Source organism: Martes martes, assembly GCF_963455335.1.
Source record: "Martes martes genome assembly, chromosome: 4".
Lineage (NCBI taxonomy): Eukaryota > Metazoa > Chordata > Mammalia > Carnivora > Mustelidae > Martes > Martes martes.
The window spans coordinates 104,832,930-104,856,368 of record NC_137891.1 but is presented as its reverse complement, the minus strand read 5'-3'; the positions used below and the strand labels follow the sequence as shown (position 1 = coordinate 104,856,368).

The following is a 23,439-nucleotide window of genomic DNA, read 5'->3' as shown; positions in this document are numbered from 1 at the left end:
ATGAAGACTCTGGTAGTATAGGCAGAGCTACAACGGCTGAAGATTTCCATGAGGAAGAATCTATCAAGATGTCCTGGGAGGAATAAATATTCACAATTTACATAAGAACACAACTTGTACTTTATACTTGAAAAAACAGCAAGATAAATGTGAAAATACTCCAAAAATAAGACATACAATGACGCAGGGCATAACACTGACTTACGCTTGTTTCTGTGATATCTGTTTCTGCTGGAACACCTGGACCAAACTCTTCATTAGTGGGACTTGTTGGTTTATCTTCGTATTCTTTATATTCATAAAAATCATATTCGCCTAAATCTCCATCTACCAGCAGGTCAGAGTCCCTGCCGTCTATTTCTTTGTTTTCATATAGTGTATCCTCGGAATTTTTCCTCTGGGAGTCATAATCCTCTCCAGTTAGATATTCTTCAGTAAATACTTCTTCAACTGGATTTGGCTATTAATTTAAGTTGCAAGGAGTTGAAGAACATGAAGTTTACTATTAGTAAAGCAAGGTAAGCATTTGCAATTACAGTTTGATGGAATGTGACGGGAAGCAATTTAAATGTTACCCAAGCAAGGCTGAAGGCCGAGAAAGATAGCCTTTCAGTATCATTGAAAGAAATATTTTTGTACATTGGTATGTACAAGGAAATATTGCTTTCAAAGTACTTTTCCCAATAAACTGCAAATAGTCACATGGATTCAGCATGTGTATTTGCTTGTTAGTCAGTTTTATATTTACTTTATAGTTTGAGACTTGGACAATGAAATATGCACTAAGTTAAAGTTTTGCTTAATTTTCAAAGCTCACAGATCATCATTATGAAATATAACTGCTACCAGAAAAAAAAAACATGTAAATTTGATTCTCAATCACAAAAATAAAGTATTAATGCCAATAGTGAGACTTACCATTGTAATTTTTACAGAGTATCTAGTATATAAGGAAGTATTATATCACCAAAGGGTTCTTTAAAGCAAGTAAAACATAAATTATAGCCTCAAAATTCAAGACAATGAAACAGACTATGTCACTGTACGATCTCATAAAGAGCAGAGAATAAATATACATTTACAAGTAAACTTTATATCAATAAATACTCCCTTGGAGATAAAAAAATAAATCTAGTATAATTTTCTTTTTCACATAACTATTTATCAGTGGCATAAATCTGCATCATAGTTCTCATGTAATTTTAGCTACATTAAGATTTTGATGAGATTCAAATTAAATAATTTATCTTGCTCCTTTTTGAATTTCATTTTAAGTAACTTGATTTCTACAACAGTGAATCTAGATGATAGAACAGTATTGAATAAATAAGTAGTAGTATGCAAAATCATGAGAGTGAAAAGTGGCTAAATGATTAATTTAGCAATTATTAACTAAAATAAAATGTCCAATAACCATAATATTTTTGTATTCTTAGACAAGGAGGGCATACTATTTATAAGGGATGAATATTATTCAAAATCCAAATTTACTATGTTCATAGCTCTGATCTAAAAAAGCTAGATGAATTTGGTTAGATAAATAGACATCTTAACTCAAGATATCCATTTCTGGAAAATGATTATTTTGGACCAGATGAAACCTAAAATCTGTTCCCACCCTAAAATGTTATTATTCTAAAGTATGTGTTTGCATGTAACATACCACTGAGTTTATTTGCCTCACTGGGACACTTGTCATCTTTTCATGATAAGGTTGTATGTCTAGTTTGAAATTCGGGAACATTGATTTATACCTGTATATGCTTAAACGTTTTCACAGGAAAGAATGAAAAAGGGTAAGGTATATTAATTTAATTGTAAACATCACACTCCTAACAAGTTTGGAAATGTAAAAAGCTAGTAAAATCCACTAAGTCTACATTTTGTCAAGAAGTTTGCTGTCATGAAAATGCATGATTATTGGTCAGATGAACTAAATTCCAATTGTATCATTTCATGATACAATTTTCACTTTAGAGGAGCCTCCTCACAGGAAAATCATGTTGTGAATACCTTTCATCACAACATGTTGAGAAGCTTACTCAATCCCAGGAGCAATCAAGAAAATGAAAGCAGCCAATTCAGTTTAATTAATTTGTGCTTGCATGAAGCAAAGAGTCATGCAAAACCTGAATTGACTGATTTTAAATGACCTGTTTCTAGTAAGAGTGAACCAATGCTGTTGTTCAGGAAAGGGATAAAAAGATGGAACTTCCCACGAATTATGGATTCTGCCAGAGTGAAGCATATTAAGAAATATTACACACTTAAAAAATTTGGACTGTGATTTAACAGTGTCAATGAGCTTACCTCATTTGGTCCAGACACATGCCTAGGAGCTTCTGTCTGGTAACTTTCTTCTGTTCCATAGTTGTATTCTTGAAAATCATCAACAATATTTGCCTAGTGATAAATTCAAAAGAAAAGCAATTATAAAAATATAAGGCAATCCCAAATTTAGGGGAATCATGATTTAACTGGGTTATCGGATTAGCCAAATGAGCATTTATCTAGTTGGGTTAGGACAATGACTCATCATCAGAGATCTTCCAGCTTATCTAGGAGAGATCTTGATTGTTTTTTCTTTGCTACCTTTACCCCTAGTTTGGCTTTTGCTGCTGCTTGATAACTTTTCTTCTTCTTGGACGCAAATTTTTCAGATTTAGGGGGTGTAAACTTTTTGGACTTTTCCTTTGAGTTAGTGGCCACTGTCCTCGTCTTCTTTTTGAAATTGGATTTCTTTTTCTGTAAAATGTGGTGAAAGATGGAATGGGAAACATAAATAAACTGAAAAAGGAAATGAAGAGCATGGACGAAAGGAAGGACAAGCAAAGCAAAATGAGCATCATTCCTTCAGGACAGCTACTGTCAAATAAAAATCACAGTTATTGGTTCATAGAAATCGGGGGAATGAAAGGCTTATGATGAGTTCAAGGAACAGCAGACATAAGAAACCAGGGAATGACAAACAGCAGGACACCATTCACAAAGGCGCTACTTTGTTTTTACCTCGGTTTGTGCTATTGTCTCCTCAGTTACAGTGGGTGTCTCTGTTACAAATTCAGCCTCCTTATACTCTGCTTCCCCATACTCATAGTCATATTCCATTATATCCTCAGGTGCATACTACATCGCAAAGGAAAAAATATCAGGCGATTTTGTTAGTTGCAGGTAACACTAACAACAAAGTGGTAACTCTTAACTTTTACTTACAGTAAAGGTTAAGAGGCAAGGAAATGCTGTTATTTAAATGTTATTTTGTATTACAAGAAGTGTTATACCATCCTATATAGAGTACAATAACACAGGAATGACAAAGCAGGTTTTCTAAGAGCAGAATCGTGGTTAGGGCTGTGAGAAAACTAAAAATTTTGAACTTTAATTCAAACTTAATTAATATTCAAAACTTTCAGTTAATGGCTTTTTTTGAACACAGCAATTATGTGCTTGGTCACAGTTGTTAAATATTCAAGTTAATTTTTATTTGCAAAAATTGCTACACAAGAATTTGTTAAAATTCCCTAAGAATTTTACTGTAATGTCAATGGGTACTTTTTTTTCATTAAACTACATGCTGAAAATTTAAAATATGGAGAGTAGTCTTTCCAAGTATGATAGAATGTTTATGTTGTGAGTCAGAAAGGGGAGAGGAGGAAAGGAAATGCAAGGAGCATAAAATGAGTCTAAACAGAACGCTGGAACTGATGAAAAAAATAAAATCTAATATTTATTTAGAAATCTCTAATTTGCTATAGACAAGATCAAAATGAGCACAAAAGACTTGTGAAACATTAAAGATTCAGAAGTTAGATCTGTTTCTAGTTAATACATTATTTTTGCTTTTAAAGATACTGCTTTTTTCTCTATCAAAAAAGCACAGTATTTAGACCCCATAAACTACTTAAACCTAACTCACATTGGAAAATTGTATTTTATACCAGATTCTTCCGTATTAAAATAACTTAGTTGGAAAGATATATATTTCTTCATAGAGACATGTACAAGACAATCATATATATTGAGTGATAAGGAAAATAATGTATTCATCTTCAAAGCCAACTATCTCTATCAAAACTTTAATTTGTAAACAAGAATATAGTTATCATGAAACATATTAATTATTGGTTTTAATCAAAATAAATGTAAATATACTAAGGTCATATATATGTAAAATATATTAAGTAGTAAACTCAACAAGCTGAATAGTTAATATATATTATTTATATTAATATATATTAGATATATATCTTATCTATAACATAGATATTGATATTTTATATATTATATATATGCATATATATGTATATATATGCTAAAAGCAAACTATTTGGAATTCCCTCAGTATTATATTTGGTAAAATTCCAATTATACTCCAACTGGATTTCAAAATTGTCATAAAAGCCTTTTTGATCTGCCAAAAAATAACTGTTGACCATATGTCGTTTAGAAAATTGTGATCACTGTACCTTCTAATAAGCTCTATTAACTATAGCAATGCAAATGAGTGCAAATTTCACAGACCTATAATGAGACATGTCCAAAACTGATCCCCTAGCAACATTATACATTTGGCCTTTTATGAAATATGCTCACTAGAGTAAACTTTCTAGATGGTTCAGCTGAAGGTCATATTGAAATATAAACATAGACTTGTCTTTATATTTCTTTATGGCTGTCAAAACTCTGATTTGATTAAATTAACTGAAATGCATTCATAATTTTATCTACTCAGTAACAGTTTGATTATCAATGAATATACATACAAAGTACTTCAACAAAGCTTTATTCTAATTGAATTTGTACAGAATTTGGTAAAATAGAAAAATGCATGTATAGAACACTGAACACTTGTTTCTTCATGCCTCTGCAATCAAGATATAATACCAACTACTTCTAAGAAAGTTAATGTAAACATTGTTAATAATATCATTAAATAAATAGAATGATTAAATATTGAGTTTAGATACATATTAAAAAGACAAAAATGGAGACTGAATATTGTATAATGAATAATTTTTTGTAGTTATGGTCAATCATGTTGGAATAAGAAATATTAAATTTATATAGCTACTAACTGCCAGCTTCAAGTAAAACATAAAAAAGAAAAGATTTGATAGTCTATGTTGTAGAGTTTTAAAATTAGGCAGACTTTTCAAAATCAGGTGCATATATAATGAGTTTTAAAAACATAAGACAATAAACAAAGACACAAAGGGCTGATTTTTCAAATACATAGTTTAATTCATCTTACATGAAGCATAGTATTCAGAAATATATCAATATATACCAACTTCATGTCATGTTTTTGTTGTTGTTGTTGTTCTTGTAAGAGGAAACATCTAATCTCCATAAGTTTCTCCTCTTTTTAAATTCTTTCCAAATGATGACCAACCAGACTAGTTGTGATTATGGCCTACTGGAAGAAATAATATTCTCACTTCCCTAGACACTAAAGCACATCTTTTGCTTAGAGTGTTTCAGGAGTCAGTGAAGAATCACTGCTTCTATTCTTACCTGTCTCTTTTTTTAAAGATTTATTTATTTATTTATTTTAGAGATGGGGGAGGGGTAAAGGGAGAGGGAGAGATCTCAAACAGACTCCCCACTGACCATGGAACCAAGGTGGAGCTTGATCTCATAACCCTGAGATCACAACCTGAGCCAAAATCATGAGTTAGACCCTCAACAACTGAGCTACCCAGGCACCCCTGCTCTTATTTCTTTATCTAAATAAATCCCCTTTGTGGTGGTATTGAGTATACTCGGTGCTAGTGTACATGCAGTTTTATAACCTATTTTTGGAGATGACCATCTCTACTTATTATGGAATTTTGGGCTGTCTTGAAAACAGAGAGAACTGGCTGTGATCAATGAGATGAATCTATGTAAAAAGACATCCAGTGTTGGAATGCTTTCAGGTTTGATATGTGAGTAGCCTAGCATTAATTATAGTGCATGAGGAGAGAGGACAGACACATTTCATTGTAACACATTCAATATAGAAACTGATAAGAAATGCTGAAATTTATTATAGCATGACCCAACTGGATTTCCACACAGTTTGTGTTATAGCAATACATTGTTTTTCTTCTCAAACTCTCCTAGTAAAAACACGTTTGACTTCTTAACAGAATGTTAAATATACATTATCAACAACTAACGTAGAAAAGGGCAAATTTACTTTTAAATTTTACTTTTTTATCTAGATAAAAATGTATAAAAAAGATTTTGCTTTAAAATAACTCAGTTTAACTGACATGATAACATTAAAATATAGTAATAAAATACCTCAAGGTGACATTTTAAGAAAGCATACCTTCATTCTTCCAAAAATCAGAGCCATATCTGTTGCTAAAAAGAACAAAACTTATCTTTCTTAAAACAGGAGCAAAATAAATCTCAGCAATCTCAAACATGTATACCATGTATAAATATTATAAATTTTAATACTGAATCATCACATAATCTCTAAGGTATAAAAGCCCTAAATCTGATGATATTTTACCTATCCTCCTGGAATTCACACACACAAAAAAAACTGTTTAAATAAATCCTGAGGGAATAAAAAGACTGAGGCACAGGAAAACTGTGAAAAAATCAACCACAACTACCCAAGCACTTTCTTTTTTCTCTCTCATATTTGCTTTTCTGTCAGTTTCTTAAGACTTTATCCTGTTTTAAAAAGAACATTAATATTAAGTTATGGAAAAGATCAGTACAACAGAATTCACTATCATACTTTAAAAAGAAAAATGATGTCAACAAATCTATCTCAAGCACTTAGAGGGTAAAATTCTAACAGAACTCACATGCAAAAACAATAATACATTAAAATAAAAAAGATCCTAACCTCTTCTAAGTAGTCAAGCTCAAAAGATGGAAACAAATAATACATTTAGAAAGTAAGAATGCTATTTGAGCTATTTTCACACATTAAGCAGCCTTGATGTTTTCAAACTTCCAACCCCCTCTCTTAAAATTTAATACTCTTCACCTTGAGAAAAAAAGAATCTAAAAAAATTGTTTTGCTGCCAACTAAAGACTAAATTCCTTTCAGTGTGCTTGTTTTTTTTTTTTTTTTTTTTTTTTAATTTCCAGAAGATCCACATCAAAGGATTTTACCAAAAATCTGGATAAGAGTACATTGTACTGTATTTTTTGTTTTTTGGGAATATTCAATTCTGCCAAAATTGTTATGGCTATGCAAACTTACTTTTTGGTCTGAAAGAGAATAGGGTTAAATTTCATTATGGTAAATTTTCTTGCAAAAATGGCCTGGAAGAAGGGTTTCACATTTGAATTTCAAATTAAGTGACATAATAAGAATCAAAGTACAGGAATAGTTTTAGTTACTGCATTCAGATCATACTGATTTTCATTTTATTACTCTTTATGTCACATTTTGTGGAAGACAAAGAAAACATACCTATCAGTGTAGCCATGCCCAAAAATGCCCAGAAAAAAAAAAAAAAAATCTCTCTAAATACTCAACACAGCCTGAAACTTTAAGGTAGCTCTAATGTCACTTTCTTATCTACCTGACTTGCCAAAGGCAAGTGCACTGGAGGATGGAGGATACGTCACCCTTATCTGGAGGCTGTGTCAATTATTTAACTGCCAAGGGCAGAAATACAGCTTTTAGATATTTATGTAGCAGAAATATAGCTTTTAGATAAGTATCTTTTTCTCACCTCCCCCAAAATAAAATATGCTCATATACACACATACAAGTGAGGTATCTCTATTTATAAGAAGTTTAAGTAACAGAGTACTTGAAAGGAAAAACACCCAAAATCTTTAAATCACTCTTCCTAGAAATAGTAAAACACTATTAAATGCAAAGTATACTTTAATTAAAATTGAATAATAGTGATAAGCCTCAAAACTACAGGAGTAGGTCTATACCATTGAAATGAGAAAACATGCCCTGATATTATGGTCCTCACCTCATCAATCTGCGGTTCCTGAGCCTGAGCAGCCTTGGGCACTGAAGAGTCACAGTCTGGACTATAATGCTCACAGTAGTCATATGCAGCTTTGGGGTCGCCTATGATCAACAGCTGCTGGATGTCCCCCTGTCAAGAAATAACCATGGATGTAGTCAGCATATTCGGATATACATATATCAGAGCAAGATTTACTGGAAACAATGTGTAGTTTATTTTTAAATACCTGAAAAATTATCACTTACATTCAATGTTAAAAATAGTCTTACAGAACAAAACAAACAAGCAAGGGAAAAAGAGAAAGACAGACAAAGAAACCAAGAAACAGACTCTTAACTATAAATAATAAACCGATAGTTACCAGAGGAGAGGTGAGAGGAGTATGGGTAAAATAGGGGATGGGGATTGAAAAGCGAACTTGTTGTGATGAGCATAGAGTAATGGAATTGTGGAAACACCATATTGCACACTTGACACTAATGTAACACTGTATGCTAACTACACTGGAATTCAAACAAAAAACTTAAATAAAAAATAGTCTGATAGAATTAAAGAAAAACTCACACCTGTCTTACAAATCAGCTGTTAATATTAAGCTGTTATTCTATTATTCTGTGGTTCAATCTTTACTATATGCATCCATTTGTTAAAACTTGATTTTACTGCATTTACAGTTTACACTGTATAAAATGAGACAAATAAAATATAAGTAATAAGCTGATGAAACAGTAAATAAAATTTAAAACCTGTGGATATATAAAGATAGTAATATATTTTCAACATAAACTACAGAGTGCAATCAAATCAAAGGGAATTATTATTATTAGACAAATCTATATGAGAATTTTTAAAAGAAAATATAGATCCTACTATTGTGTTCTCATAAAGGAGTCGGTATCGAAAGGAATTCCTACTTACAAAGATGGGTAAGAAATGCAGAGACCAGAAAAATTCAAATTATGAATAAAAAGCCAGAAATTTGAGATATTTTTATTAAGAAATAATGGAGCATCTAAGCATACATTAAAACTCTTTTATTTTGAATTCTGCATAGTTTTAATGAAAAAATTACAAATAATTAGTAACAGGATTATCTAAAGAGTTTAATTTCAGGAGATTCTGGAAACTGGTCCTGAAAACTGTGTAAGCAAAAGAAAAACTGTAAAATTCTGCTCCTGAAGCAATCTGAATATTTCCACAGGGTCTAATTCAACATGTAACTAGTTTCATATAAAGCCATGGGTCATGGCCATAGCAATTCATAATTATACTCAAGCCCAGAAGAATTTTTGAGTCAATAGTCATTTGACTTGATGATTAAAGTCCTTGTAATTTTGAGCACATAGGTCTGATCCATAGAACTCCTGATTCCATTTTGAATAATTTCAAAGTTATTCCAGCCTTTCTGCATTTTGTTAACAGGAGTGATTCAGCTTATGTAGCCTAATGAAAATATAGACATTAAATTTAAAAAGTCTCTCACAGGGGTGTCTGGGTGGCTCAGTGGGTTGGGGCCTCTGACTTCAGCTCCGGTCGTGGTCCCAGGGTCCTGGGATCGAGCCCCGCATCGGGCTCTATGCTCGACGGGGAGCCTGCTTCCTCCTCTATCTCTCTCTGCCTGCCTCTCTGCCTACCTGTGATCTCTGTCTGTCAAATAAATAAATAAAATCTTTAAAAAAAAAAAAAAGTTTCTCACAAAGAATCCCAGGAGAAAATTCAGTCATTTCATTTAGTCATTTCATTCAATCATTCATTCAAACAGTGCTTTAATAAACCATAAGAGACTCTGAACTATTGAAAACAAACTGAGGGTCGCTGGAAGGAGATGGGCTGGGGTGGTCTATACGGGTGATAGGTATTAAGGAGGGTCCTTATGTCGAGCACTGGATGTTATAGATAAGTGATGAATCTCTAAATTCTACTCCTGAAACCAATATTACACTCTATGTTTAACTAGAATTTAAGTAAAAATTTGGAAAAAAAGAGAACAGTCTTTAAAAGTGCGTATAGCATATTAATATGGTTAGGTACCACCCAAGTAACAAAACATCTACTTTATTTCCCAGTAAAACATAAAAAGAAAGCAGAATCAGCAAATATCCATCTGAAAACTACAATGTTTATAATAGTCATACTCTTTTAGTGTTCTAACTTGAAAATTATTTATTTCCATGTCATGAGCCAATATAATTAATCAATCAAATTAGATTGTTTCTGAGATTTTTTTTCAGGATTCTTTTTTGTAAATAGATAGGAAAGTCTCTAATATTTCTTTTATGCCCACTGATTTTAAATATGCTCACATATTTAACTAATATAAGTTCTTAAAATTTATTGATAGCATCTCTCAAATATTAGCTGATCAATTCAGAACACTGAGTAGCCACAACTGGATTATATACAAATAATTATATAGCTATATAAATTGATAATAATAAGTAACAAACAGAACTTTGAATACACAGTTTTTCATTCTGTTGTTAAGATAATAATGAGACATCATTGAGAACATCTTGAGTGTTGCCATCACTGAGGGTTTCAAGTAGAAATCCTGACTCTTGAATTTTCTCCCAATTTTGCCATTAACTATGTGGAATTTTGCAAGTCCCCTCATTCATCTTTTGTAAAATGAATACATGTAGAGATCATATCTAAGGTCCTCTCCAGAACTCCAGAATTCATATTTAAGTATAGGAAATATAATGAATCAAGTGAAGCTGTTGCTAAAACAGAAAAAAAAAAGTTGCCTATCTTATAAGCATCTGGTATTTTTAAAATAGTATATTTTTGAGAAGAATTCTGGTTTTCTAAGTCCTTACTTGACTTCATTAAATGGAATCCTGCCAATCTTTCCACTATAAATTCTTATTTCAGGTATTTAATATTTAGCCATAAAATACATTACTGGAAAGAAACTGAAAAATTCAGTTAAAAAGCTACAGTATAATTTTCCCCAGAAGGTGTTTTACAGTGTTTTATGTTAATCATAGGACATGTCGTGAGACAGTTTGCAGATAAACAGAAGCACCCTGACAGGCTGAATAAACTGTAAATATTTAGATTCAATAGTCACAAAAATTTCCACAGCTGGAAAACGGTGAAGTTACCAACTAATATTGGCATCAGCAGCACACGAACCATGAAAAAGACATTCTCCTCCTCTGATGATCTACAAAGCCAAACTTAGAGTTGATGCAATTACCTTGCTATCTACAGCTGTGTCAACTAGGTTTCCACGGTAGTATTTGCATATAGACAGGATAAGACTAAAGTGGAAAGCAAAGCGAATGTAAAAAAAAACAAATGGTACCCATCTATAAAGATGAGGTTCTTCTAAATGTCACATGCAGTGCAAAACGATCTTGCCACAGTTTTATCAGGACCAATTAATAAGTAATAGCATATTTTCCTTTTACAACTAAAATTTAATGCACATATTCTAATAATTTTTGTTTGGTTTGTTTTCTCTTTTGTTTATGTGGGTTTTTTTTATGCATGTGTGTGTGTGTGTGTCTATAAAGCCTAGCTACTTCAAATTTTGATGCAATGAATAAACTACATCGTGCTCTATAACATACATAAATCATACACATTTAGCTTTTTTCCCATGTATAAAATCAGTTTGATTTTAAAAAAATGTGATATAAGAGATTGGACTAATGTTTCAAGGTCAAATGTCAATGTGCCACTGTTAAGTGTCTGAATTTCCAAATTCAACTCCTCATCCTGTGTGAAACCAACCAGTGTTTAGTTGGTCAGTTCCCAGCCTAAGTATGCACTGAACTGAACATCACAGCAGCTGATTCCTGAGAATGTGCAATGGAAACTGTGCTCTGATCAGCTGTCATGTTCAATTCAATGTGACCTGAGAATGGATTATATGCTTGGAACAAAATCAAATCTCAAGAATGGCAAGGAAACTCAGATATAACCAAAACAACAAATGGAGAGGCTGATCAATGTTCAACTATCACTGTTCAAATAAAGAGTTCATTTTTAACCAGTTTATCTATAAATAGTCTCTCTTGAATGTCAGTCTAGCAACTAGTATCTGTGTGTGTATATATATATATACACACACACACAAATATTATACAGATATATATATGTATAGTGTTTTTTTTTTAATTTTTCTGAAAATTTATTTATTTATTTGTGAGAGAGAGAGCACACAGAGGGAGAGGGAGAAGCAGACTCCCTGCTGAGCAGGGAGCCTGAAAGGGTCTCGACCCCAGGACCCTGGGATCATGACCTTAGCCGAAGGCTAAGGCCTAACCAACTGAGACACCTAGGCCCCCCACCATGAAGCTTTTAATTCCACTTGTAATCTTGGATGACTCAAACTTTTCATATTAAATCTTGGATGTTACTTATATTCTAAGAGAATAATTTACTTTTTTAAAAAAGATTTTATTTATTTATTTGACAGAGATCACAAGTAGGTGGAGAGGCAAGCAGAAAGAGAGAGGGGGAAGCAGTCTCCCCACTGAGCAGAGAGCCCAATGTGAGGCTCGATCCCAGAACCCCGAGATCATGACCTGAGCAGAAGGCAGAGGCTTAACCCACTGAGCCACCCTGATATCCTGAGAATAATTTACTTTTGATAATATCAGGAAAAATAGACTTCAAGTATCTATAGATGATGTCCCTCACTGAATTGCATAAATTTCTAGAATTAAAAATTTAATTTCCCTTAATACTAAAGTAAATCACACAGCTGGAATTGTGTTCTATAAAGTCATCTAAACTGCAAATTTCCCATAACACATTCTTATCCCCATTAACTTACAACAGGTAGATAATTCAATGGGAATGAATGTTTTTATGAAATGCTTCTTGGAAAAACCTTAATGATATGTTATGAGCAAACATGAGTTAGTTTGATGAAGAAGATGCAGAGGGAAATAGCACTAAATAGAAAAAGCATCTTAACCAAAGTTTTGGAGGTGTGAAACAGCATGACGAAGTCAGAGAAGTAACCACAGTGCCCCGTAGTTGAAAGGAAGGCCCTATGTGACGATAATGAGCAGTGAGGGTTGAGAGTGGAAAGAGGTGAAGAGGAGGAACAATTAAAAACAAAACAAAACAAAAAAACAACCTAGTTATGTGAACTCAATTCTAGAAGTTATGGAGTGTCATTCAAGGATTTTGAACGATGGAACAAATTGATCAATGCTGTATTTTAATTAAATCATTGACAACATAGGGAAGGATGATTTGGATGCAGCCAGTTTGGAAGCATGGGAATCGGTTAGGGATCCACGTAGTTAAGTGCTGAGAAATTAAACTAAGCCAAAGCACAAATGAACAAAGGAGACACAGAGCTGACATATTAGGGAAAAATAATTGTAGGGTTCAGAGACCGGGTGCTAATAATGGGGTGGGTTGAAAATGGCAGGAAAGATGAAGAAAAGTGCATTAGAGAGGAATGGAAAGCAATTCTTTAGTTTGTGGAGTGAGCAACAGCCGGATGGCAAAAAATCATTTACTCAGTTAAGAGACATAATAAATAAAAGGAAATATTTGGGGATGAGCCTCTTAGGTCTACAAAATGGAATGATAATTAATGATGGTTTCCAGAATAAGTTCAGTTTTTCTTCCAAGAAAATTGTCTTCATTTACTTTTGAATTGTGTCCCTCTACTTGCAGATTGGAAGGTTTATCATTGAAGCCAAAGCGAGCTATAGGAATCAGTAAGAATCAGGGAAAATTTCCATTTATCTGACAGTAGATATGTCTCTTTCTTGTAGCAATTTATATGCATTTTCTCATTGCTAATCAAGGATAAAATGAACTTGCCCAGACTTAGTGTTTTGGGCTCAATTGTGTGCCCCTCAGCCAACCCAGATTTACATAATTTTTTTAAGTCTTAACCTTATTGTGTAAACTTATTTGGAGACAGAACCTATAGAGAGTTAATTAAAGTAAAATGAAGTCATTATGGTGGGTCCTAATTCAATACAACCAGTCCCTTTGTAAGGAGATTAGGACATAGACACAACCAAAAAAAGACTACATGAAGACAGAAGGAGAAAAGGGTCATCTACAACATATGGAGAGAGGTCTCAGAAGAAATCAAAATCAAACCCGCTAACATTTTGATCACAGACTTTTAGCATCCAGAACTGTGAAAAAAAAATAAGGTTCTGTAGTTTAAGACAGTCAGTCTGTGATATTTTGTTATGGCAGCCCTAGAATACTAATACAGACTGAATTTATACTAGTTTGTTTTCAGGGGCACCTGGGTGGCTCAGTGGGTTAAAGCCTCTGCCTTCGGCTCATCATGATCCCGGGGTCCTGGGATCCAGCCCCGCATTGGGATCTCTGCTCAGCGGGGAGCCTGCTTCCTCCTCTCTCTCTGCCTGCCTCTCTGCCTACTTGTGATCTCTGTCTGTCAAATAAATAAATAAAATCTTAAAAAAAAAAAAAAAACTAGTTTGTTTTTGGGTATACCCTGTAAATATTGTCTTTATAACAGAATAAAGAACACTTTTTAAAAAGTAGTTTTGTTTATTTATAACTAGGGTAATATCCGATTTTGTCCAGGAACTGGTTATAAGTAGATGCTGTAGAAATGTTGGCTGATTTAATGTGGCAAATAGCTAGAACTCAGGGTAATCATAGATTATCATATACCTACCAGTATCACCATGTGTAAATATCCCCTAGTCCACTGGAGATAATATAAAGTGAGAATGAATTAAAAAAAAAAAAAAAGTGTACTCCAAGTATGAAGAAAGAATTTGAAGGGAGCAAATTTTTAAGTAAACTTACCTGAAGTTTAAAAAAATTCATCAAATTAAATTATGCTAGAGTTCATACTGAGTTTAAATATCCATTTATATGACTATGTCAAAATGCATTTTAATTCTTAAGTGAAAGGTAAAAAATTAATCTACAGATGTGATGGAATTCCTATAAAAATATCAGTGGCATTATGGAACCACAAAAGACCCCAAATGGAATAGATTAACAGAATAGAATAGAGAGCCCTGAAATAAACCCATGCTTTTATGGTTAATTAGCCTACAATGGAGAAGGCAAGAATATACAATGGAGAAAAGACAGTATCTTCAGTATATGCTGCCGGGAAAACTACACAGTTACATGCAGAAGAATGAAACTGGGCCACTTTCTTACTCCGTGTACAAAAGTGAACCCCAAATGGATTAAAGACTTAAATGTAAGACCTAAAACCACAAAACTAGAAGAAAACATAAGCAGTAAACTCTCTGACACTGGGCTTGGCCATATTTGGGGGTAGGGGGTGTCTCTGTCTCCTCAGGCAAGGAGAATAAAAGGAAAAAAAAAAATGAGACCACATCAAACTAAGAAGTTTTTGCACTCTGAAGGAAAACAAAAAAACAAAAAGGCAAGGTACTGAATAGAAGCAGATCTTTGCGAATGATGTATCTGATAGAGATTAACATCCAAAATATATAAAGAACTCATACAATTAAATACCAACAAACAAAAAATACAATCTGATTAAAAATGAGCAAAGAAATAGACATTTTTTTCCAAAGAAGATATACAGATGGTCAAAGATACATGAAAAGATGTTCATTATCACTAATCACTAGGGAAATCAAATCAAATCCATAGTGGGATGTTACCTCATACTAGCTAGAACGGCTTAAAAAGTATTGCATGCACACACACACACATACGCACAAAAGGAATAATAAGTGCTAGTGAAGGTATGGAGAAAAGAGAACCCTCATGCACTGTTGGTAGGAATGCAAATTGGCATAGCCACTATGGAAAACACCATGGAGGGTCCTCAAAAAATTAAAACTAGAACTATCATATGATCTTGCAATATCACTTGTGGGTATTTATTCAAAGAAAATAAAAATGCTAAGATTTACAAAGAACACATGGTGTTGTGTGTATATGTGTGTGTGTGCATGCATGTGTGATAGATTATTACTCAGCCATAAAAAAAGAATGAAATATTTCCATTTGCAACAACATGGATAGACCTAGAGTGTATTGGGATAAGGGATACAAGTCAGGCAGAGAAACACAAATACCTTATGATTTACTTGCATGTGGAATATAAAAAGCAAATCAAATAAACAAACACAACAAAACAGAAGCTGACTTACAGATACAGAGAACAAAATGATGTTTGCCCAGGGGTGGAGGGTGAAAGGCAATTGATGAAATAGGAGAAGGGGATTAAGAGGTATAATCTTCCAGTTATACACTAAATAGGCATTGGGATATAATGTACAACACAAAGAATACAGTAAAAAACCTATGTATGGTGACAAATTGTAACTAGGCTTATTGTAGTAATGATTTCATAATGTATACAAATACCAAACAATATGTGGTATATTAGAACTAATATAATATAACTGTACTTCAATAAAAAAACAATTCCTGGTTCTATCTCTTAACTCCGTATCAATGAAATTATATTTGAGTCCAGCTTCATGTCAACAATGGAAAAAAGAACAGAAAATCATATTCCCATCAGAATTATATATGTGTATTTGTATTTACATCAAAATTATATCTTTTGTAGTTTGCATTTCATTTTGTCAAACTAATGCAAATCAAGAATAAATAAAATATTTAGTTCTTTCTTGATTTAAGAAAACACATGTAAAAATTTAAATTACAAGTCTGAAAAAAACTGAGATGATTCTCAGATCACAAAAGGATTCTTCATTTTAAAATTTCATTAAAAAATGAACATTAAAATGTGCATCACCAGAACTTAATTCCTCTCCCAAAATAAATGTATCTGATACTTTATACAAAGATCTATTTTCTTAAAAATATAATTAAAAGTAATATTTAAAAATCTAAAAGTGGGATTTTAAAATAAAATGGAAATCATCTTGAGACTTATTTTTAAAAATAATTTTAGAAAAAATCATCTGGATAAAAAAAACAGCAGGCATCATTTAATATATTTAACTTGTTTTTTAACACAGCCTTAAAGGACAAGTTCATATAACTCATGTCAGCATAAAGGTCAAATATGGTCTCTGCATGTAGGTACGATTTTCACTGCCTGACTCACAAAGTTAACAGCAGAATTTGACATTTACTTTCTATTTCATAGCTTTTGACTTGGCAGTAAATTTTGGACTTATTTTTAAAGTAAGTATCAAGTTTTAATATGAAAAAACATGATAGACTATTTTCATCATTCCATAAAGAGCTTAATAGTTGAACTGGCACATATCAAAGCAAAGAAGCAAATAAGCCTGATATTTGGAAATGATTTTTTTTTTAACATACCAATTTAGCATCTCCTTTTTTTATTGTTTATTTTTAAGGCTAGAGAAAATATCTCTCAGTGGATGAAGTGAAATCACTGACTGTAGCATTTCTATGCATTCATTATTCTCATTCTATATACAGTGATACTGTCCAGAAATAACAGAACTTTAAAAAAAAATATTTCCTTATGCTTACTATGTTCCACTCCTCTACCATGTAACAATGAATCATACATTTCCCTTAGTGAACTGAGGTTTTATGAAATCAAAACTGGCCATTTTATAAGATATATAAGCCTAAGAGGATTTTTTTAAATATGCATATAAATATATAAAACAATAAATATACCTTTTATTCTTTTTTAATTTTGTAAAAAAAAAAAAGATTTTTTCCATGTCAGTGTGAAAACTTCTTAGCTCATGACAGAATATAGCCAATCTGTACATCTATCTATTAAACAGTGAAAAACAGGGGTCATGCTCGCAAAGAACTATATTTTTCCTGGGTGCAAAAGCAAACTTGCTATGCAACATTCCTAATTTTAGGAGGTAATGCATACCTCGCAATCTTAGGATAAGTTACATTTTTTCCCAAGACAAATTTTATATATTAGCATATGTGATAATTTTTGTTAACAGGAAGAGATAAATTATTAATTATGAATTACATATTCATAATGTATATACATTCAATATACATAATGAATTACACATTCATTGTAACTGACACGGGAATTTAACAGCCAGATAACTTTGAGAATCTTTTTCCTTGGCTGTTCTATGCATTCAGTCAGCAAATATTAAAGCAAAGTAACATGTTAGCTCTCTGGGTAGAAGGAAGAGGAATAAAAAGGGAAAACAGAATCAGAGCCCATTCTTAGATAGCTGACACCCCGATAAAGAAGATTAATAATACACGAAACATAACATATAAGAAACATATTTCTTTAGCACATACCATATTCCACTTATAAGGAAGAAAGAAACTGGGCAGCTAGGGGTTAGGGAGAGTGGGACAACTTCTATATGGGAAAATTAAAGGAACAATCCAGAAAGGCTTGGCATAAATGACACAATTTATGGTAAAGTATCCAGTTTCTCTTTTAAATATAGAAGTGCTTGGTATTGGGTGCCTGGGTGGCCCAGTCAGTTAAGCATCTCCCTTGGGCTCTGATCATGACCCCAGCATTCTGGGACCAAATCCCACATGAGCAGGGAGCTTCCCTTCCCTCTCTTGCTCCCTCTGCTTGTGTTCTCCCTCTCTCTCTGTCAAATAAGTAAAAATCTTAAGGGGAAAAAAAAAAAAAAAAAGAAGTGCTTGGTATTCTTTGTTGTCACCTAAATCCTAATTAGTTATATTTCTCTCTCCTACTCTGTGACCCCAAAATCCGACCCTTAGAGCCCACATCATGAGACTACCTCTTGCAGATTCCAATTCAGACAATGGAAGTTACTACTTAGAGTTTGAAAAGCAGGGAGAGAAGGAGGTCAGGTCATTTTCCTCATACTTCCCAGGCTTATCACAGCAGTTTGGCCCCCTTATCACTATTACGATTTCTGGAAAGCCCTTCTGCATGGCTGCAGCTTTCAATGAACTCTTTACCACTGTTTCTGCCATTGCCTGTTTAGCCCTAGGGAAATAATGCTCATCACCAGTTTCCCCAGCCTCCTTGTTCACACCTCTGTTATTCCCTCAATAGAGATTGTTTTTCGCTGGAACACAGTGTGGACTACAGGGAATGTGAGAAGTTAGAGAAAGACCATATACTTAAAGGCCTTAAAACAGTAACTGACATCTTCCTTTTATGGAGGTACTCAGTTTAAGGGTTCAAACAATCAGACGAAAGGCAGTTTATAGTCTAGGCTCCTCCACTTAATCCAATCTATATTGTTCAATTAAAGCTACTGAATATAAACTTCAGGAGAGCAAGAACTCGTCTGTTTTGTTCTCTAGGATTTCCATAGCTCCTGGAATAAACCTAGACATCATGGATACACAATAAATATTTGTTCAGTAAATGGATCTCTGGGATATTTGTTCATCATTACAAGACTTGAGTTCAACACCTATAAATTTATCATACTATTATTTGTCCTGTATTTTCTACAGATTTTTTAAAAAATAATATGTGCTTAAACAGTTTTTAATATGTAACATGTTAACAAATATAAGGTATGATTATTATAGGATTTGAAGACAATTAAAGGAGAACACATCTTTGAATGGCAAACTTCTAGACAACGTGTCTATTAACACTATAAAATCTAAGAAATGCTGCTGGAGAATCCTTTTATAATTTTTTCAATTAAAAATTCCAAAAAAAATTGAGTTTCAGGAGACTAAAAGTCATTATCCTATAAGTAAAGCCCATCAGGAAAAAACATAATAGAAGAAAAAGAAAATACATTTAGCTAAGCAGTTTCCAGCATGTGCCACTGTAAAAGCAATAGCTTAACAAAATTATACAAGGTTGGGGCGCCTGGGTGGCTCAATTGTTAAGCGTCTGCCTTCAGGTCAGGTCATGATCCCAGAGACCTGGGATCAAGCCCCGCATGGGGATCCCTGCTTGGTGGGAAGCCTGCTTCTCCCTCTCCCGCTCCCCCTGCTGTGTTCCTTCTCTCTGTGTCTCTCTGTCAAATAAACACATATTTTTAAAAATTATACAATGTTTTCATAAGATACACCCTGAATCCAGAAAATTCTGTTCACATTTGATAGTAGAGCTTTATTATGAAGTATGAACTGTCTTTGTAGAGGTTTTTGATTGTATATCCAGGAACAAAACTGACATTAACTCTCAAACACAGCATATAATTCTCAAGAAGTAACTACCATTATGAGAAGATTAATTGAAAAACTAGGCTTCTGGTCTGTCAAAGGATTAACTCTCATATATTTTTTTCAAACATGCCATACAGTTAATGACTCTTTCTCAACCATTTTGTGTGGAAAAGGAAAGCTGCCAAAATGTTTAGAATTTTAGTGTAATTGAAAAATGGATCAGAGATCACATCTGAGCTGTAATTCAAAGGAAAGAATGAGGGAAACCACATAATCACAGACAGAACTGTTACCCACACGGGACTTTACATTTCTTGGTGTCCCAAATCAGCTTAAGAAATCAGTTTTTAAGAAAATGAGTAGTGTTCTTATGTTACTAGAATGTACTACCATTTGAATGTACTAGCTAATTGCCAAGTAATACAGAAAATGTTTAAAATTGTATGAAACACAAACATAAAAAGTGCATATTTATCTTATACTTTTTTCTTTTTTTTTTTAGGTTATTTATTTATTTATTTGACAGAGCGAGAGAGATCACAAGTAGGCAGAGAAACAGGCAGAGAGAGAGGGGGAAGCAGGTTTCCTGCTGAGCAGAGACCCCCCTGATGCGGGTCTCAATATCACTTTCTGATGTACTACAGTTTATTTTCTCTTCTCTGGAACATAAGCTCCAAACGGGTAGGGACAGGGGCTTTGCACTGTATCCACAGGGTCTAGAATAATACCTGAAACTTAATATTTTTTAGTGAATGAAATAAATGTGCTTTCTAGTGTGTATTAATTTAAGGGATATAATCAACTATATCAAACAAAAAGCAGAAGGCAAGGTCTGTTATCTTTTTTCCTAACAATTTTATATTTTTATTCATTATTTTATCTTAAACAGAGCTATTGGTAGTTATCTTTTAGTAAGAAACCTTGTTAGAAAGTATAAGATAGGGGCGCCTGGGTGGCTCAGTGGGTTAAGCCCCTGCCTTCGGCTCAGGTCATGATCTCAGGGTTCTGGGATTAAGCCCTGCATTGGGGGGGGGGGTCTCTGCTCAACAGGGAGCCTGCTTCCCCCTCTCTCTCTGCCTCCTGCTCTGCCTACTTGTGATCTCTATCTCTCTGTCAGAAAAAAAAAAAAATTGTTTATTTTTTTTAATTTTATTTATTTATTTGTCAGAGAGAGAAAGAGAGCGAGCAGGGGGAGTGGCAGGCAGAAGCAGGGAGTCCAATGTGGGGCTTGATCCTAGGACCCTGGGATCATAACCTCAGCCAAAGGCAGAGGCTTTAACACACTGAGCCACCCACGTATCCCTGTGTTTAAGGTTTAGAAAACAGGCTAACAGATGGGCAGGACAAAAGCAGGGAGATCAGTTAAAAGGCTCTTGTAATTATCCAAGGAACAGGTAACACTAATAGTTATAGTACTAGATAATATTTTGTTGACACTTACTGTATCCTTGCCACAGTTCTAAGAACTAAGTCATATTCTAAACAGAAATGAACTAGGTCGTGCCTTAAAAAGATCTTATTTCTAAAATATTTACCTAAAACATAATTTAATAGTCTATATATTCTTATATTCCTTCAAGTGAATAATAATTTTACATTAACTGTGTGTTTACTCTAAAGCTCGAGAAAAATAGAAATATGGTGAGACAAGATTATTTTGTCCTTAGGATAATCCTATGGCCATTTAGCCAATTTAAAGCTTTATTTAAGGTACATAATTCAAAAATCATAAAAAAGAAAATTAAAGACTTTTAAACTTAGCTAAGATTTGAAACTGCTCATGTTTGCAAGAAGGAAACACCAACTATTTACTATTTATGTAAAAGCTTAAAGTATTGCTCCTCTCTCCCTTAATTAACTCCACATAATCCTTTGGTCCCCAAGTCCTGTCAGTTCTACTTCATATTAACATCCTGAAGCAAGGCCCTTCCTTCTGTTTCTTCTGTCACGGCTTTATTTTTACTCTAATATCTTTCATTTAAACTGATGTTTCAACATATCAGGGTTTGTTTTTTATTCTCTGTACCATGGTCTCCTGATTCTACCCTAACTCCTTCACTAACACACACACACACACACACACACACACATATTAAAAAAAAAAAAAATCTGAATTCCTCCACTTAAAGAGATATTTCATGACCTATGGTTTAAAGTTCAGCCCCCTCAGCGTGGTGTAAAACATTGTCCACAAACAGGCCCTAACACATTCAACCAGGTCATGTCCCAAATGCCCCCAAACCAAATTATATTTCTCCGATCTGCTGTGCTCATTCCAAACTTTCATCTTTTGCCTGTGTGCCCTCATCTTTAAGTATCTCTTTATTTTTCAACATTTTGAATATAGTTGTTATTCCCTCACGTGAACGTTTCTATGTCTTTATTACGGACTCAATCACATCTTATTACAACCATTTATTTATGTCTCTATATCAATTATTTAAGCACAAGGTTTGGCAAATAATGTTTATTCTGCTTCAACAGGGACTAGTCCACTACTTAATAAACACCTAATTTCCAAATGGCATATGTTAGCCTACAGCTATCCCTGCCCCTTTTCCTACCAGACACTTCTAAAGAAGTCTTCACCACCACCAGGGGCAACACTCATTCATGTATTTACTAATATTCAGTGGCTCTAAACACTGCGTCAAACTTTGTGCTGCTGCTGGAATATCTAAATATCTAAATTAATAGACTATAAATCCTGCTTTCAAGGAATCTATAGTCTAATGAGAAAGCTATACAGTAATAGGTAATTATAAAACAAAACGGTAACAGAGAGATGACAAGAACAAAATTCAAAATGGCTTCTTCTTTGAGAAGTTAATAAAATGCTGCAGACTGATAATAAAACTTAAAAGGGAAAATGATAAGGAAGACAAGTATCCCTTTCATCAGGGTAATCAGAGATAAAACTTTTAAGAGGAACAAAATAAAATGTGACATTTTATTGTTCACTGTTGGCAGCGAAGCACTAATCAAAAAGTAAAACACTGAACCAAAATGGCAATGTTCCTTTTAGAGGACAAAAAATACTCTGCGTAACTGGTATTCTGGATGTTCTATAGAGCTCTGAAATCTAAATCCACCATCAAATGAATGCAACGTTGAATTTCTTAAAATGGTTTCAACCACAAATCCTGCTGAATATAAAATTATACTAAACTATCAGTAAAGTGCCCAAATGTAGCCTGTCATCTTCCGATCACACTACAATGGTACAGATCAGATCATAGCTTGAATGGCAACAGTGTACCATGTGACTGTTGTATAATAAAATGCAGTGATGTCTAGAGAAGACTGCCAACACTTTGTACAGCATCACTGAAGCTTGGTCATAACTAATGTGGCACATTTTTGTGTGTTGACCCTCACCACACTTGTCATACCAACTCAAAGTGCAGCAAAAAAGAATGTAATTACACATCAAACATCCAAAAACAGATGTTCCTTTCAGACTTAGCTA

The 23,439-nt window shown here is 33.4% G+C and overlaps 1 protein-coding gene across 1 annotated transcript in view; it reads right to left on the bottom strand.

Annotated features, from left to right (window-relative positions):
- COL11A1 (collagen type XI alpha 1 chain) overlaps positions 1–23,439 on the bottom strand; it is a 195,472-nt gene that overhangs the window by 125,349 nt on the left and 46,684 nt on the right. Inside the window, exons 5-8 of the mRNA XM_080802136.1 lie at positions 7,947–8,075; positions 3,010–3,126; positions 2,311–2,403; positions 206–460 (exon numbers count right to left, since the gene is read on the bottom strand). Of these exons, the coding sequence (XP_080658262.1) occupies positions 206–460; positions 2,311–2,403; positions 3,010–3,126; positions 7,947–8,075 (594 nt within the window). The remainder of the gene's footprint in view (positions 1–205; positions 461–2,310; positions 2,404–3,009; positions 3,127–7,946; positions 8,076–23,439) is intronic.